The sequence below is a fragment of the Myzus persicae genome, unplaced genomic scaffold (genome assembly GCF_001856785.1).
Source record: "Myzus persicae strain clone G006 unplaced genomic scaffold, MPER_G0061.0, whole genome shotgun sequence".
In the NCBI taxonomy this organism is placed as follows: Eukaryota; Metazoa; Arthropoda; class Insecta; order Hemiptera; family Aphididae; genus Myzus; species Myzus persicae.
In genome coordinates this window covers 100,469-115,978 of record NW_019103882.1, presented here as the reverse complement: position 1 = coordinate 115,978, position 15,510 = coordinate 100,469, and the positions used below count along the sequence as shown (strand labels likewise).

The window sequence follows — 15,510 nt, the reverse complement described above, 5'->3', positions numbered from 1 at the left end:
CAATAATTTAGTAAGGCATATAAGAAAAAACTATCTAAAAAACACATCCTATGCACCCCAGGGATAACTGTCACCTACCCCACCATTTAAGTAATATAAGCGAATGTTTGAAGTCTTGCGGCTATACTTACATGGCATATTTTATAAGGCAAGTCTTATGAAGTTTATTGAAGAAGTGCATTAAAGTTCGACTATCAGGAATAGCTATTTTGCTACATCTGAATTTGGGGGTTTATTATTTTTATTGATATATTGAATCATATTACACGTTTTTGCGCATCACACATCAAATATTTAATAATAATATTTTTCCCATTTAAAAAAGTTTACAAAATAAAATTTGATTTAAAAGTATTAATACTCGTATACATCACTGAAACTCTATAAATATAAACATATATTTTTTTCCTTTTCATAGAACATCAAAAGATACCTAAGTAACCTTTACTTTAATAAACTTATTATTTAATAAAAAGCAATTTTTCCTTTTTTCATTTAATATTAAAATTATTCAAACGTAAACTCTGGGAAGCTTTAATAGCATTATACAACGCTAAACACTGCAAACAGATAATGTTATGCAGCACGATAGTTATGATATTTTCGATTGACATTTGAAAGTTTAAACATGAAAGTGAACCAAAAATGAATAATAAAATATACTATATTTCTATTTTTATAATATAATTTTATGCACAGACCTTATATAATAAATATATCACCAGCAGCCACATGGCCAATAGTATATGATCAAAAACTCAGATTAGATATGTGTTGTTGGCGGTTCTCTTAACTCTTAAGTGACTATTTTATAGACTCAATATTATTATTATTTTTTTTTTATGTAAATTAATTCATGAAAAATATTTTGCACACATTCATCAAAAATTTACTCGCCTAAAAGTGTCATCACTCTTCAGAACTAACAGAATTTTCATTTACCTTGAGCTTGCAATTTGTAGTCTTCAATACAAATACATATGCTTATACAATTGACGATAGTCAGTACCTATATGCATCGGCGTAACTGGGGGGCTAGGTTAGCTTAGCCCCTCTATATGTGTATTTAGCCAACTATAATAAATATTGTACTTATTTTATTATTTACATTTTGTTTTTAATAATGAGTTTATACTTCCATTCTATTGTTTATTTTTGATTTTGATTTTCAAGGACGGTTACGCTTACTGTGGTGGAGATGTGGGGCCCCCAAAGTTATTTTGAACATCAGTTTTAAAATATGTTTAAAAATGTAGAAGATAAATGTATGTGTGGCATAGGCACATTCGAATGCAATTACAAGGCTCTCTTCACATTTTTACACCAAATCCGTTATCCATATTCGTTATCTGAATCTCAATCATAAGACATATAACAATTATGAAAAAGTTGACTCGTTCCATATTTTAGTAATTGTTTAACAAATTCTTTAGGTATATAGTTTATAGCTTCAGTATTTCACAAGAATGTGATCTACGTTCTATAGAACGTTTTGCGTTGCCTTTAGGATATATTTAATAATAATGCATGTATAACAATTTAACTGACAATGTGTTACGTGTAAAATATATACATGCATTAAGTGTTAAAATTAAATTAAAAACAATTATGGAATAATTTCGTCATAGGTAATTAGGTATTGGTAATAATATTTAGACATTTAGTACAAGGATATAAGGTTAGGAATTAGGTGGACACTGTGAACATTCACAATAAAATACTGAAAATATGAAATGTATATCTACGACCTACCTATGTAATGTAGTTATTAATGAATAAGTCATAATAAGTACCTAAATCTATTGGTTCTGGTTTATATGGCCGCCATGGTTGGGGTTAAGTAGCTAAGCCTATTGGTAGGGTAGGTACATAAGACGTATTGTGTAGTACACACTCTATATTGAGCATTATTACTAGATGGTCACGTAAACATTCATATCAGTAGGTATTCATTACCTAGTCATTACTAAATAATTATCAATGAATTTCTAGTAGGTAAGTAGATAGGTCCTAGATACATTAAACCAATAATCAGTATATTCAATTTCAATATTGATGTGCGATAGCGGATAGGCAACACAATGTGTATATACTTTCATTCATTCCAAACATTTAATTTGTATACCTAGCTAGAAAAAAAACTAAACATTTCTTATATTTAAAAAATCAATGAAGTCCTACTTAATAATACAATTTATCCGAAAAAAGATGTTTTTAACAATATTAGAAGCAGGTAAGTAGATAGGATACCTATTATAGATACCTACCTATTTCGTTTTTTCGTCCAGTATCTAAGCGTAAACCTCTTGTTGGTTTTCGTTATTTCTAATGTAGAAAATACTGATTCACATGTGTACATATATGATATTGAAAAAGTAAGCAAACTTTGCAATGATTTTTTTCTCACTCCGAAGTATTTGTTTTGCAGAGAAATTCAAAAATAATCATTTTGAAATTTATAAAATTTAGATCTTAGCGTTGTATTCTATGATATTTCTGTAAAATGTTCTTGATCCGTATAAGTTAAGTTTGAATTTTTAATATTTTCTTCTTCGTATGATTCATATACTGAAACTATCTACTGTGTTTTAGTCGTTGAAAGTGATGGAAAATAACACCTTAAACTCCGAGAAAGTGTCAACAATAAATTGTTCGTATATTAAATTTTTCAAACCCATTTTATTGATTAATGCTATGCTTAAATGCATTATTGATTCTTGGACTGAAGAAAACCATGAAAAATCATCCTTTTTGTGTATGATGACCACAAAATAATTTTTTTAATAAAAATATGTATACCTACTCGATTTTAGGATTTTGCAATTCCGGACTTGAATCTTCCTACGGGTTCTTCACCGACTGAGAAATGAGAATAATGTTTAGTGATAAACTAATAGATAACCTCGATTATCGGTGACATATCTGTAAATACCACCTTACAATTTATTGATAGAAATTAATTGTGTTCAATCTTGTGAAAAAATAAACAATTATAAGTATTTCGCAAACTGATATTTTTATATTAAAATGCGGAGCTCAAATTTAACAAAAAAACGAATAGCGAATGTAGAAAAAGAATAGTTAATTTAAAAAAAAAACCATAACTCAATTTGAAAACAAAAATATATCACTTCTTGAGTTCGTTAAAAAATTGACGTACCAACAAAAAATTTACCAATTAAAAAAAAATGTAGGTATAATATTTATTATAATATTTTTTAACCACACCATTTTTACAAATGGCAGTCCTCAGTCTCTCAAAGCGGAGAAGAAAATATTATGTATGCTAACATTAAGTATTAACGAGGACTCAACTCGTACCTACATGTCACGAGAAAATCACTGACACAACTCAGACGTGTTGTGTAAAAACTACGGACGAAACTCGAATGTCGCGATGTATATTTTCGTTTTAGGGACACAATTCGTGTGTTCAAACAACTATTCGTTCAATATGCGGTGATTGGTGCTGGGAGGAGGGGGGTTAGCCTCTCCCATAATGATTGAACATTTCAATATCAGCACCAGAATATTTGTTACAGGAACTTAATATGCTATGATCGTGATGTTCAGTGAGCGGTCGGCGTCGACACTCACTGCCACCGACGACGTGGAAACTGACAAACTAAGGTATAACGAGGAGCAACTAATCTGTGCATACGACCCTGGTCCTACGAGACCTAAACTCACTACGGTGTGTGATGCACTGCCGCTGATCTCCATCGGTACATGCCTGACCACTTTCTATTCTGTGTAGACGTCGTGTTAATATAGAGACGCCTTATTTATGTGGCAATTTTGCTGCGTCACTTGTGCTAAAGCCATATAGCGTACAATCGTCGCAAATTTTGCTCAACGATAATGTCAACAAAACGCATTGAAAATGCCTAAAGGTCTCCACTTGGTTTTGTAATTTTTGGATAAAAAACGTACGCACATAGTATACAAATTAAAAATAACAGATGATAATATTGAGACTCGACTCTTCAATTTATCCGTGGCCATTGCCAACGAAGTCTTTACAGTTTACAACGACACGACGGCTATAACCATTGATATTTGGTGCTTAGTAATAAATAATAATATTTAAAAATAAAAAATATTAATAAAATCTAATGTATCCTTTATTTATTACACAATATCAAGACTACTCGGGTTTTTCTTTTATCGACACGATAGGTACTTTTCACTGTGGAGACATTTGGATATTGAATACCCAATAATAATTTCCGACAAATTTACGTTTCGTATCGGGATATGAGTATATGATGACTGTGCTGTACGTGTTCGCAGTCGGTTAGTTCAGTCTTCGGTTAAGATGACGTCTTACCCGCATATACGTGTTGTATCCGTCATACGAACATATCAAAAAAACATAGCAAAAACTGTTTTGGGCGGGACAGGACCATTCTGTAGTCTATGCTAAGCAACCAAATTTGCATACTATTAGGAGTTGAACATTTACTGTTCAACATAGTTTTTCGGTATCACGAATACAAGAAAAGTAGTTATTGTTTAAAAATTCATTATTTAAAACTCGAATAACTTTTAGATTCTGAGTGGAACGATGAATTGATTTTACAATGATGTGTGGTTTTTTTTTAATTTATTTTTTTTAAATTTTTTTTTGTGTCTGTCATCACCTTTTAGGACAGTAAAACTGCTTCGATTTTCTTCAACAGCAACTTTTCTGATTGGAAAGTGAATCTAGTTGGTATTTTAGGGGGTCAAAAGTAAAAATTTCTCAGTAGTTTTCAAAAGCGACGTGAAAAACAAAAGAAAAATTAAGGAAAAACGGGAATTTTGGTTTTTGGTGTAACTCTAAAATAAATGGCCGTAGATATATGAAATTTTCACAGGTTGTTTATATTTGCATTTTCTATACACGGTAAAATTTTGAAAATAATTTGACTCTTTTTGAACTGTTTACGGACATTGTCAGTTTTCAATTTTTTTAATTTTTTTTTTTTATAAATATCAATACAATTTTATTTGTTGGTTAAAAAAACTTGAAAATTTAATACTAGGCTCCTAGTATATTGTTTCAAAGGCAGATGAAAAAAATTAAAAATACATAGGCACAATTTTTTTTTATAAGCATTTAAAATTCGAATTTTGACTCAGATATATTGGTATTAATATGTCTTAAACCAAGACTGACATACCGTCTCCACTCAGAATCGTTTTTCTTATGCAATGATATTGTATCGTTGAATTCAAATTTAATTCCATCCATTATACAGTGACCCACTTGTAACCTACTGTACAGCAGAGTGACATCCACTTACCCGCTTTTTTTTTTGTATTTGATATATAAAAAATAAATATAAATAATGATATCACAGTAAATATTCTGCTCTAAACAGTATGAACATTTGGGTGCTTGGTTTGGACTACAGCCTGTTTGGTTCTATCCCGCGCAAAACAGTTTTTGCCGTGTCTTACATTTGTAAGGGACAACAAATACGAGTAGCGTGGAATGGAAAACTGCATAAAATAAAAACGATCTAACATCATCAGTCATCAGAATATTTGTAACAGGGACTTATACTGTGATCGTTATGTCCAGTGAGATGTCGCCGTCGACACCGCCGCCGCCGCCGCCGCCGACGACGACGACGACGTGGAAACTAACATAAGGTACATCGAGAAGCAACTAGTCCATGCATACGACCCTGGTCCGATGGGAGACCAAAACTCACTGCTGATTATTATATTATATCACTTAGGCATGCTATATCGGTACATGGCCTAACCACTGAATATTATATATAGCCGTTGTGTTAATATAGACACTTTCTTTGTGAGGCAATAAAGTTATGCCATTCATACTAAAGCCATAAGCATCGGCGTAACTATGGGGGGGAGGGGCTTAGCCCGTCCATGAGTGTATTTAGCCCCCTATAATATATATTGTACCTATTTTATTATTTACATTTTACACTTAGTTTTTAATGATGAGTTTATACGTTTATTTTTGATTTTAGAGGACAGTTACGCTTATTGTGGGGCCACCAAAATTATTTTGAACATTAGTTAGGACTCAAGCCCATGTAACTATTAAAGCCTAGTTACGCCTATGCCTATATGGCTATACATATGATATGTAACATATCTTATCCGATCTTAAATAATATAGGTGGGTAATATTAGGTATACCAATACGATATACTCATTTATAGTAATATTTTTGTATTACATTTGTTTACATTGTGCCCTCGATAATGTTAAGTTATAATTACTAACTTATTGGATCGTATTTTGAGAATTTTGTTCGTGTATCAAAATAATATGATTTTGATGTTTGATGTGAAATTTTTAATAAAAAAATAAATAATAACTCATAAACGCATGCGTCACTATAATGCGTGGCGACTTACATGAATTTATGAAGCTTCACTTCATATAAAAGTGGAGAAGATGAGTATCTTACAACTATAGACTCATTTATAATTTACAAATAATTTATGTAATTTTATGAATTGGGCTTGGTGGTGGGGGTGGTCTATTGGCCGTCCACAGCCGCATATCAGTTCATCGTCTGTTAACCTGCACCAAATTATCGAACATCAAATGCGCATCAATGTTCTGAACAATAGAAGAGCATGGAAAAAAATATTATACAATATATAATGTTTATGGATACTGAAGAATTTGAGATTTTTAAGTTCAAAAATAATAAAGATACATAGGTAATTTTTATTTTCAAATAAATTGTGTTCATTTCAATTAGGCATATTATAGTCATGGTTAAAATTGAAGTATACACATAGCTTGAGTAAAATTGAATAAAAAATCAATTGTATAAAAATTAATTAACTAAGCACTAAACATAATATAATAAATCAATATTTTTCACCTATATTGAAATGTCCTGTTATTTTTAAGAAATGAAACTTGTTTATTTCACGGGTAGTAAGCTTAAGATAGTGTTTTTGAGTGTATTCAAGTTTTTGACGTGCAAAATATTACTACGATACAAATATATTTTAAGACATAAATATAAAAATAAAAATAAATAAAAATAAAAATAAAAATAAAAATAAACATAAATATTGTATAGATATACAACATTTGAACATTTTAATTTAGGGACGCGCATACTGTCTTACAAAAAAGGTCACAATAACAATAGTGATGCGCCGACGTCAACCGGCGCGGTCCACATGACCACGGGAACAATTGGTGAGTGGGTACTTGTTTTGGGCGGAACTCAGAATTCGTTTGCGTAGGTACACTACAATTTTTTTACCTGAAAAAGACAACTCGTTTGAGTAAAATAAACAATGTTGAAACAAATTTTGAGATGAAAAATGACGATGAGTGATTTGTGTATACCTATAGGCTATATAGGTATAAATCACAGATAATATATTCTAGAAAATTATGATTTGCCTAACTCTGATTTTCTTCTAGTATGTGGGCAAGTGCGCCAAGTAACAATCTAAAGACAACGAACGGAGTTTAAAGTCTTCATCGTCGTTACAATGGCCAATTTTGCACTAACCAATACAACTCACCACACCCGAACATGTAACTAGTAACTAGTTATCAAAACAATACAAAAAATTCAATCAGAATCAGATTTAAACTTTAATTTAATAAAGAAAACTATAATTAATGTTCAAGACGCCATTGATCAATTTAATTGTTTCGACGAATATTGGGAAGAACTTTGACGTAAGAAATCTAGATCTTTGTGTATAAATATTATGTTGATAATAGGCAAATGCCAAATAATATTACTTCAACTTTCTTTCCGTATTAATAAAAACTATATGAGTATAAACATAATATAAATTATCTTAGAATAACAAACCGTATCCACACGGCACACGGAATAGTTTTTTTCTATACAATTAATTTAACACCATACATTACAGTGACCCACTTGTAATCTACTGTACAGCAGTCACTCACTTGACCCACTTTTTATTAGGTAATTAATTACTTGTAATCTATGAGTCATAGAATTCACAACAATAATCGTACTCAGTAGAAACTGAAAATCATAATTATTATTGAATATTTGTTGTTTTAAATGTATTCACAGTTATGTTGTTTTGAGTTACAACTTACAAATTCCTAGAAACTATACTGAAGAATAAAAAGCATTGCGGATTTTCAGAACTCGGGTAATTGTCAAAAACAACAGGTTTAGTTTTGTAATAGGTAATTCGAAGAATTAGCAAAAACAGCGACCTCAATTCGCCGATTCCATAAAAGCTACAGTAATAGTTTGAGCTAAGCGATATTAATTAATATTCCTCATGGAGATTGGAGACCTCAAGTTATTCCAGTTTTACTAAAACAACAACTTTGCACGACACTTTACAGCTGCAACGAAAACTCTTCTACGAACTTCGGTCTATGACGACGAAACAGGTACACTACTTAATACTTATAAAAGGCAGCCCTCAAACACGACTTAATTGACTTTGTATTTTACTAGCGTTTTATTAAAATAAAACTATCATAACATTTTCTGTAAAAATAGTCTTCAACTATTTACTTAAAACTCCAACATCTGGATCTCTGGCAGACCGCATACAACAATGTATTTTATTATTGTAGTAAACCACATTATATTTAATTAATCCAAACAGTCTTATTGAAGTATTAATGTATAGAAATTATGAGTTGGGGCCGGAAGTAGAATATATACACTGAGAACTACCTGTATATATGCATATGTCAATAATTAATGAACTTAAAAAACACTTTAAAAATGCTATAAAATATGCCATTCGGGTTTTCAAATAAGCCTATTATAATATTTTTTCATTTTAGTTGACTGGCAATAAAAAAAAAAATTATCAGCTGATCAAAAATGTAATTGTCTATTTATGGATAAATAATTTATTTTCTATTCTAGGATTATCTTTTATTGTTATATATACATATTATTATTTATTATATCAAGAACCACTGACTCACAACCCCAATATTAAGTCCACCCTCAAAATTTTGATCATAATATATAGGTACCTTATTATACTTGTTTAAAGGGCAGTGATTAAGTATAACGTATATCATGTAAGCCTACTGTTAGTATACCCACCACTATAAATATTTAATATAATTCTTTATTAATAAAATAAAAATACAATATAAATTGACGAGGTAATAGTCTGGGTTTGTACATAAATGAAATTCCAAATTTAAAATCTTCATCTGCAATACCCAATACGGCAATACTCAATAGGTATTATACATTACAATAACATAACCTACGTTCAGAAAACAAATAGTTAAATAATTGTTAGGTATCATACCAATGACCAATCTCAGGATTTGTTTGCAGCCCTATTTCATCATAACATAAAAAAGATTAACAGACTCAAAATTGCTTAAAATTGTATAACAGTTATGGGTTGTTACCCTTGACTCAACTTCAGGTACAATGACTAGGCCTCAGAGGTACATTCAGAGGTAACATTCATCTTAGTCCTTAGATAATCGTATTGAGATTCATAGAAAGTCAAATTTTTTTTTTTAGCTACCTACTGGTATAAAACTATGATAGCTCAACAATTATTAAATTATACATAATGGTACATTATACATTACATTATAATATTTTATAATATAACCAGCGCCAGCATCCAATATAAAAGAAATTACAATTTTAATTGCAGCTGTGGATTTTGTGTTAAGTATGGAGTAAATATTAAAAGGAATATTTTTAGTACCTAATACCTATGTTAATTAAAATTGGGTGTTTGGCTTGTAGATCAGCACAGTCAACTTAAATATGGGATAGATCACATCATATTTAAATACTTAAAGTCTTTCTATTCATCAATGTTTTGAAAAAACCTGCTATTTAAGACATTACAATTTCAAAATGATAGGTACTCATATGATTTATTGGTATAAGTTACTTATAGTACATTTTAACTGTTGTAATTATTTCATGTATATTTAAATATTTGTATTATTTAATCATACATATTTGGTACTTAAATTATTTCTATAATTTTAAATATTCTACCAATTGATATTGACATATCGTTTTGGTCTTTAAAGTAAGAACATTAAAAATATAATTGTAATTTTATGTCAGTTCATTAGAAATAGTAATTTTTGTACTCATATTGTAATAAATAATAATGTAATACAACTAATCCATTCGCTTTTGTGGCTGGACCAAATTAAATTTATATTACATTTTAAATTAAAAATGTATTTTTTATAATGTTTGTACAAAGTAAATAAAAAATGTTTGTTCTTAATTTAAGCCTTGCACCAGAAATCATATTAATAAATAATAATATTAAAAAAACAATTCTTGCCATGTTATTAAAATATGATTGGTATACTAATATACATAGGTAGGTACTATTATATTTAAGTATGTTACAAAGTTAAATAATATTATGTACATTCTTACATGGACATAATCAAAATTAAGTCCTCGTTTTAATACTTCAACTTAGACATTTATCATAACTAAATGATTTGAGTTGTTTAGATTTATATCCCAAAGATATTGGGTCAAGAAAGAAGGTCAAATCATCACTTCAGTGTTCATTTCCAATTTCAATTAGGTACTGGTTAAAACATTGTTGTCATCAACATAATTAGTTATGGTACCAAAATGCAATATAATAATATAATTAATACGATAATCTAAAATCTATATTATTACCAAACAAATTGTTTTACAGTTATCATCATTCTGTGGTTTCGAATACTTTTGGCCTGTATAAAATAATAAAAGTCCATAAATGCACTTCCTGATAATATTTAATATTTTAGGTACCTAGTAAATCTACAAGACTATTTTCTAAGGATTTTATCATAGTTTCTCGATAATAAATTATCCTTCTCATTGTTTTCTAAATGATACTAAAAAAAATCTTATTAAATACACACCTCACTCAGAAGGGCACAATAAAATAATGATTAATGGAAAACCAAATACCTCCAATTCAATATTGTAATTGAAATTGTTTTTCACACAAAACTTAGGGTGTTATAACTCAGTGTTAGTGTAAGAATAAGTAAATGCATATATGTAAATGTTGTAGCTTCAATAATTTTCAAATAACGGTAACTAAAACTCAGTATGAATTCTTGATTTTTGTTTATCAAAAACAATATTAACAAACTCAAGTTAGGTTTAACCACCTCACATAGTAAGCGTCCTTAGACAACATAATAATTTGCTGATGAGTTATATTTCAATATTTGTACACATTTCACAATTTTCGTCGTACCTGATCAGAAATAATTTATTTCAATTAATGTGTAGATTCCGATCACGAAAATTGAATAGGTACATAAGTATATTAGGTATTGAACTACAGAACACAGACATTAATTCGATGATAATAATACTGAAACATTATGCAACAAACATAATTTAATAGGTATAGAAAGATGTATATAAATAAATAACGCATACCTAGGTAAGAAAAAAAATTATTTTCAAGGTGTATATATTTTTATGATACCTTTACTAGTTAGGTACTACGCGAATGAAGACAATAAGACATACATTAATCAAATAGGTACCTTTTAAAGGAATATCTTAAATCTTAATCAGTGTTTAACTATAATGTGGATATTGTGGATCCAAATACATTGTGTTTAGTTTTTTTAAATTTAAGCAGCTGTATTTGAATTATAGACGTACGTCGTACAAAATATATAATTACGTCTTAGATTTAAACTATCTATTCCTCCAATGAATTGAACCGTTTCATCCATGACATTATCATACAGTAACTACGTTGTTTTCGTGATTAGTGATTACCTACTTATTGTTTTCCAATTTTGTGGTCATAGGGTCATATTTTGTGTTAGATTGTTATTGATTTTTATTTTCACAATTTTACATACAGATACCTGTACATATTTCTATATTATTGTTGGCAGTTAGTAGTAGACTTCTACATTTTAGTACTTATACTAATTGGTAGTTGAATAGATCTGTCCAGGACTATAATATACCTATTTAAAATTTTGTTTTTTAGCATTTCAAAACTTTTAACGTTCTTTTAAACTTATATTTTTATATTTGATTTTATTGTAAAACAATGTTTAATACAAATACATTTTTTCTATTAGCTCTTATAGCATTTATTTCTACCATAAGATCTGGTAAATATTATGCTGACTATTCTAAGGCTTGTCAAATTTAAGTCGTAGCATCAAACACAATATTAACATTTTTTTTATTTTGTTGTTCAGCCAAAAGTATATTATGTTACCAATGCAACAGTACCGACATCAATGCTCAATTTCTTTGTACTGAGAATATGGAGGATACAGACAAACTGCGTCCACAACCCTGCTCGAGTGTTTACAATGCCGCTTATTGTGTGACACTGATAGGCCGCCATAGAGGTAGGCACCTATGATTTATTATAATTTTTGATCCAAAAATATTATTTGATAGTAATCTTGTTCATTATAGGAGGACTTGGAGTTACACGTTACTGTTCAGCTTATAATTTAGGAAATTACTGCAATTATTTTAAACGGCCAGGTGATGTAATGGAATATCGGACATGTGTGTATACTTGTGAGTCTGATGGCTGCAATGGTCCAAGTGTACCAAAGTTATCAAAATACTTAAAAAGTCTACCCATTTATCAATGGTTAAAAAATCTGTCGTCTTAGACAATAACATTTCAAAAATAATTTAATTAGTAAGTACTGAAATGGTTTATTGGTGTAGGTTACTTACAGTACATTCTACCTGTTATAATTATAATTTATAAATAATTATTACATGTATATTTTTATAATTTAATCATAGGTATTCGGTACTTAAATAATTTCCATGATTTTAAATATTTTATCTATTGATATTGACATCTTTTTTTGGCCTTTAAAGTAAGAACATATATTTGTGAAAAACCAACATTGCTTACATTTTGTACAATCTGAACAAATATATATTACACATTATAATAATTAGTCAAATCCACTGAATAAAATGTATCTTCATTTTTTTTTAAATAATCTTTTAATGTTCATCAATAACACCTCTATACAATTACAAATTATATACAAACTCACAAGTACATTTATTTTATATTAAATTTTCTCTATAAGGAATCTCAAATCATATTAATACTAATAATATATTGTTAAATTATTATAACACATATTTGGTCGTTATGGCCTATAATAATAGTTCATTTATTTATGTGTTCAAATTAAAATAAGGTAAAATAAATTGTTGTAATTTTATATCAGTTCATTAGAAATAATAACTACTTGTATATGCGTATTGTAATGAACTATATTAATGTAATACAACCAATACATCCAATTTTGTGACTGGACCAAATTAATTAAATATTTCAGTTGAAATCAATCTTGCATTTTTTTTTTTTTTTTACTGTTTGTATCAGTATCATCAAATTTAATTATATGATTTGTTTATCAATTAAAATGTACATTTGTATCTATCTTAAACTATTTTTTGACATTCTAAAGAGTTCAAGAACCTCTTATCTAATTGTAATTTAAAGTGTTTTTCATAAAATCTTAAGCTGTTATAACTCAGTGTTAGTAAGAATAAGTAAAAGCATAATACGTTGTAGTTTCAATAATTTTTGAAAAATGGTAACTAAAATTTAATATAAATTCTTGATTATTGTTTATCTAAAAAAAAATACTTAACAAACTCAAGTCAGGTTCAACCACCTCTTATAATTTAAGTCATACAATCTATACCTAGACGTATAATAGGGAGGGGTGGGTATTTAACCCAGACTAGCCCCCCTGTTAAGCTCCCTTCCTGTACATTTTTTAGTTACATTTTTAGAATATAATATGTTGCGTTGCAGAAACAACAGGCTTTAGCTCCACTATATAAATTCATCACTTTACGTCTTTGGTTATCAAACATAAGTGTCTTAAAGTTTTTGTTATTTATCCTCATACATCATGTTTTTATTATTAGGTAGGTATTTGGCTATTATATTTTATAGGTAACTATGTAAATTGATCATCTGTTAGTCTTGAATTATGATAGAAATAAAATAAGTACAATTACTATTATGATGTTATTACTTCAACCTATTAAATAATTTTCTTGAAGTTTATTCAAAAATCGTTTTCAGATACCTATTTAATTTTTATATTCTTGAACGATAAAAAAAAAATTTTAAATGTCATCTTAACTTAAGAAAATTATATTTGATCCACCCATATATATTATTGTATACTATACTATATGTGTACTATAGACATATGACATTATTCGTATCAAAATGAATCCAGTTGAAGAATATTCAAACAATGTCGGTAGCTCATTCCCTGGGAATAGTTCTCGGTACATTGATGAAAATCAGGATGTAAATAATATTATCGAATTCAGCCGGCCTTCGTACTGCATTAAATGTAAAATTATGACTGGCCACAATACACCACCTCGTTTAATCGTGATAAAAAATGGGCGTCCTGCAATGTCATCTTTTTGTTGGACATGTAGGTCAAGAAAGATGCGACTCGTATCTTACAAACTGTATTGGAGCAAAACGGGAAGAAGGTTGTGTATTATTGTTTATATGTACTGATTTACTTTATAATATATTTATATGTAAATGGTATTTATATAATTTTCAAAAATAGGATTATGTTTAAGAATGGAAGAAAAAAAAAGAAGAGTAAATATAAAAGACGTCTTTAAACAAATAAATGCTATTAACAGAGAAAATTATGCCATAACAGTGGAGTCTTAGGTAAAATTTAAAATCAAATAAACATCTAAGTTCCTTGCAAGTACAGTTATTTCCTTCTTAATTCATAACAATTAACAATTAACTAACTTGGGTGTTCTATGCATTGAGGCATTAAGCTATACTTTAATAACTTAAGTACCTAACTATATTTTTCATTTAAAAAATAATTTTTGTGTAGATACTAAAATCGACTTATATATTTTTTCTTATTTTTTTCACGTAATTGAATTTCAAATAAAATATATTATAATCTAAACAGAAAACTTATTTGATTTTAAATACAAATAAATACCACCAGAAAGTATTAATATTTTGTCCTAGTAAATTTTCAAAATTATTTAAAATACGCACCTATTTGAATACTTGAATAATATTTGAATTCTTTTACCAAAAATATATACTTTGGTGCTTACTTAAAAAAACTGTAATATTATAAAATTATTATATAATGCGGGCGACTAGTTTTTCGTTACAAAACTGTCGACGTGTTCCGATACAAAGGCGTGGTCTGGCCACGGACGTGTGGTGACACGGTGCAGAAGTGAAGTAGGTATAATTACTCCCTGTAGTGCGATCGTCAAATGTTTCGATCATTAATGCACTTATATGCACTCTTTCGTGCAGTTGAAGTCATCAATTATAATACCGCATAATACGTATATAGACGCCAGTTGGCCGTGACCGAGTGCTGCACAAGGGGACTATGATTAATCGTATCGGCCGCGGTGCATGTATCTCCCGTCAAAACGTCACCGCCAGACAGACGGGCCATGGGCCCGTATGAAAATTTAAATTAAAAATGTTT

The 15,510-nt window shown here is 29.1% G+C and overlaps 2 protein-coding genes across 2 annotated transcripts; both read left to right on the top strand.

Moving 5' to 3' along the window:
• The first annotated feature begins 11,748 nt into the window (after positions 1 to 11,748).
• LOC111035845 lies at positions 11,749 to 13,073 on the top strand. Its single transcript, XM_022317637.1, has 3 exons — positions 11,749 to 12,108; positions 12,199 to 12,354; positions 12,425 to 13,073. Exons 1-3 carry the CDS (start codon positions 12,045 to 12,047, stop codon positions 12,628 to 12,630), a joined length of 426 nt encoding a protein of 141 aa, XP_022173329.1. The 5' UTR covers positions 11,749 to 12,044; the 3' UTR covers positions 12,631 to 13,073.
• A 1,161-nt stretch (positions 13,074 to 14,234) lies between these two features.
• LOC111035840 lies at positions 14,235 to 14,653 on the top strand. The gene is made up of 2 exons (XM_022317631.1): positions 14,235 to 14,512; positions 14,596 to 14,653. Exons 1-2 carry the CDS (start codon positions 14,235 to 14,237, stop codon positions 14,651 to 14,653), a joined length of 336 nt encoding a protein of 111 aa, XP_022173323.1.
• The last annotated feature ends 857 nt before the right edge of the window (positions 14,654 to 15,510 follow it).

What these genes read in the sequence shown, in the direction of transcription:
- LOC111035840 (XM_022317631.1), top strand. Translation starts at nt 14,235, where the DNA reads ATGAATCCAGTTGAAGAATATTCAAACAATGTCGGTAGCTCATTCCCT. An exon ending in TGGAGCAAAACGGGAAGAAG is followed by an intron (nt 14,513 to 14,595) that starts GTTGTGTATTAT and finishes TTTCAAAAATAG; the next exon opens with GATTATGTTTAAGAATGGAA.
- LOC111035845 (XM_022317637.1), top strand. Translation starts at nt 12,045, where the DNA reads ATGTTTAATACAAATACATTTTTTCTATTAGCTCTTATAGCATTTATT. An exon ending in TATTTCTACCATAAGATCTG is followed by an intron (nt 12,109 to 12,198) that starts GTAAATATTATG and finishes TTTGTTGTTCAG; the next exon opens with CCAAAAGTATATTATGTTAC. An exon ending in ACTGATAGGCCGCCATAGAG is followed by an intron (nt 12,355 to 12,424) that starts GTAGGCACCTAT and finishes TGTTCATTATAG; the next exon opens with GAGGACTTGGAGTTACACGT.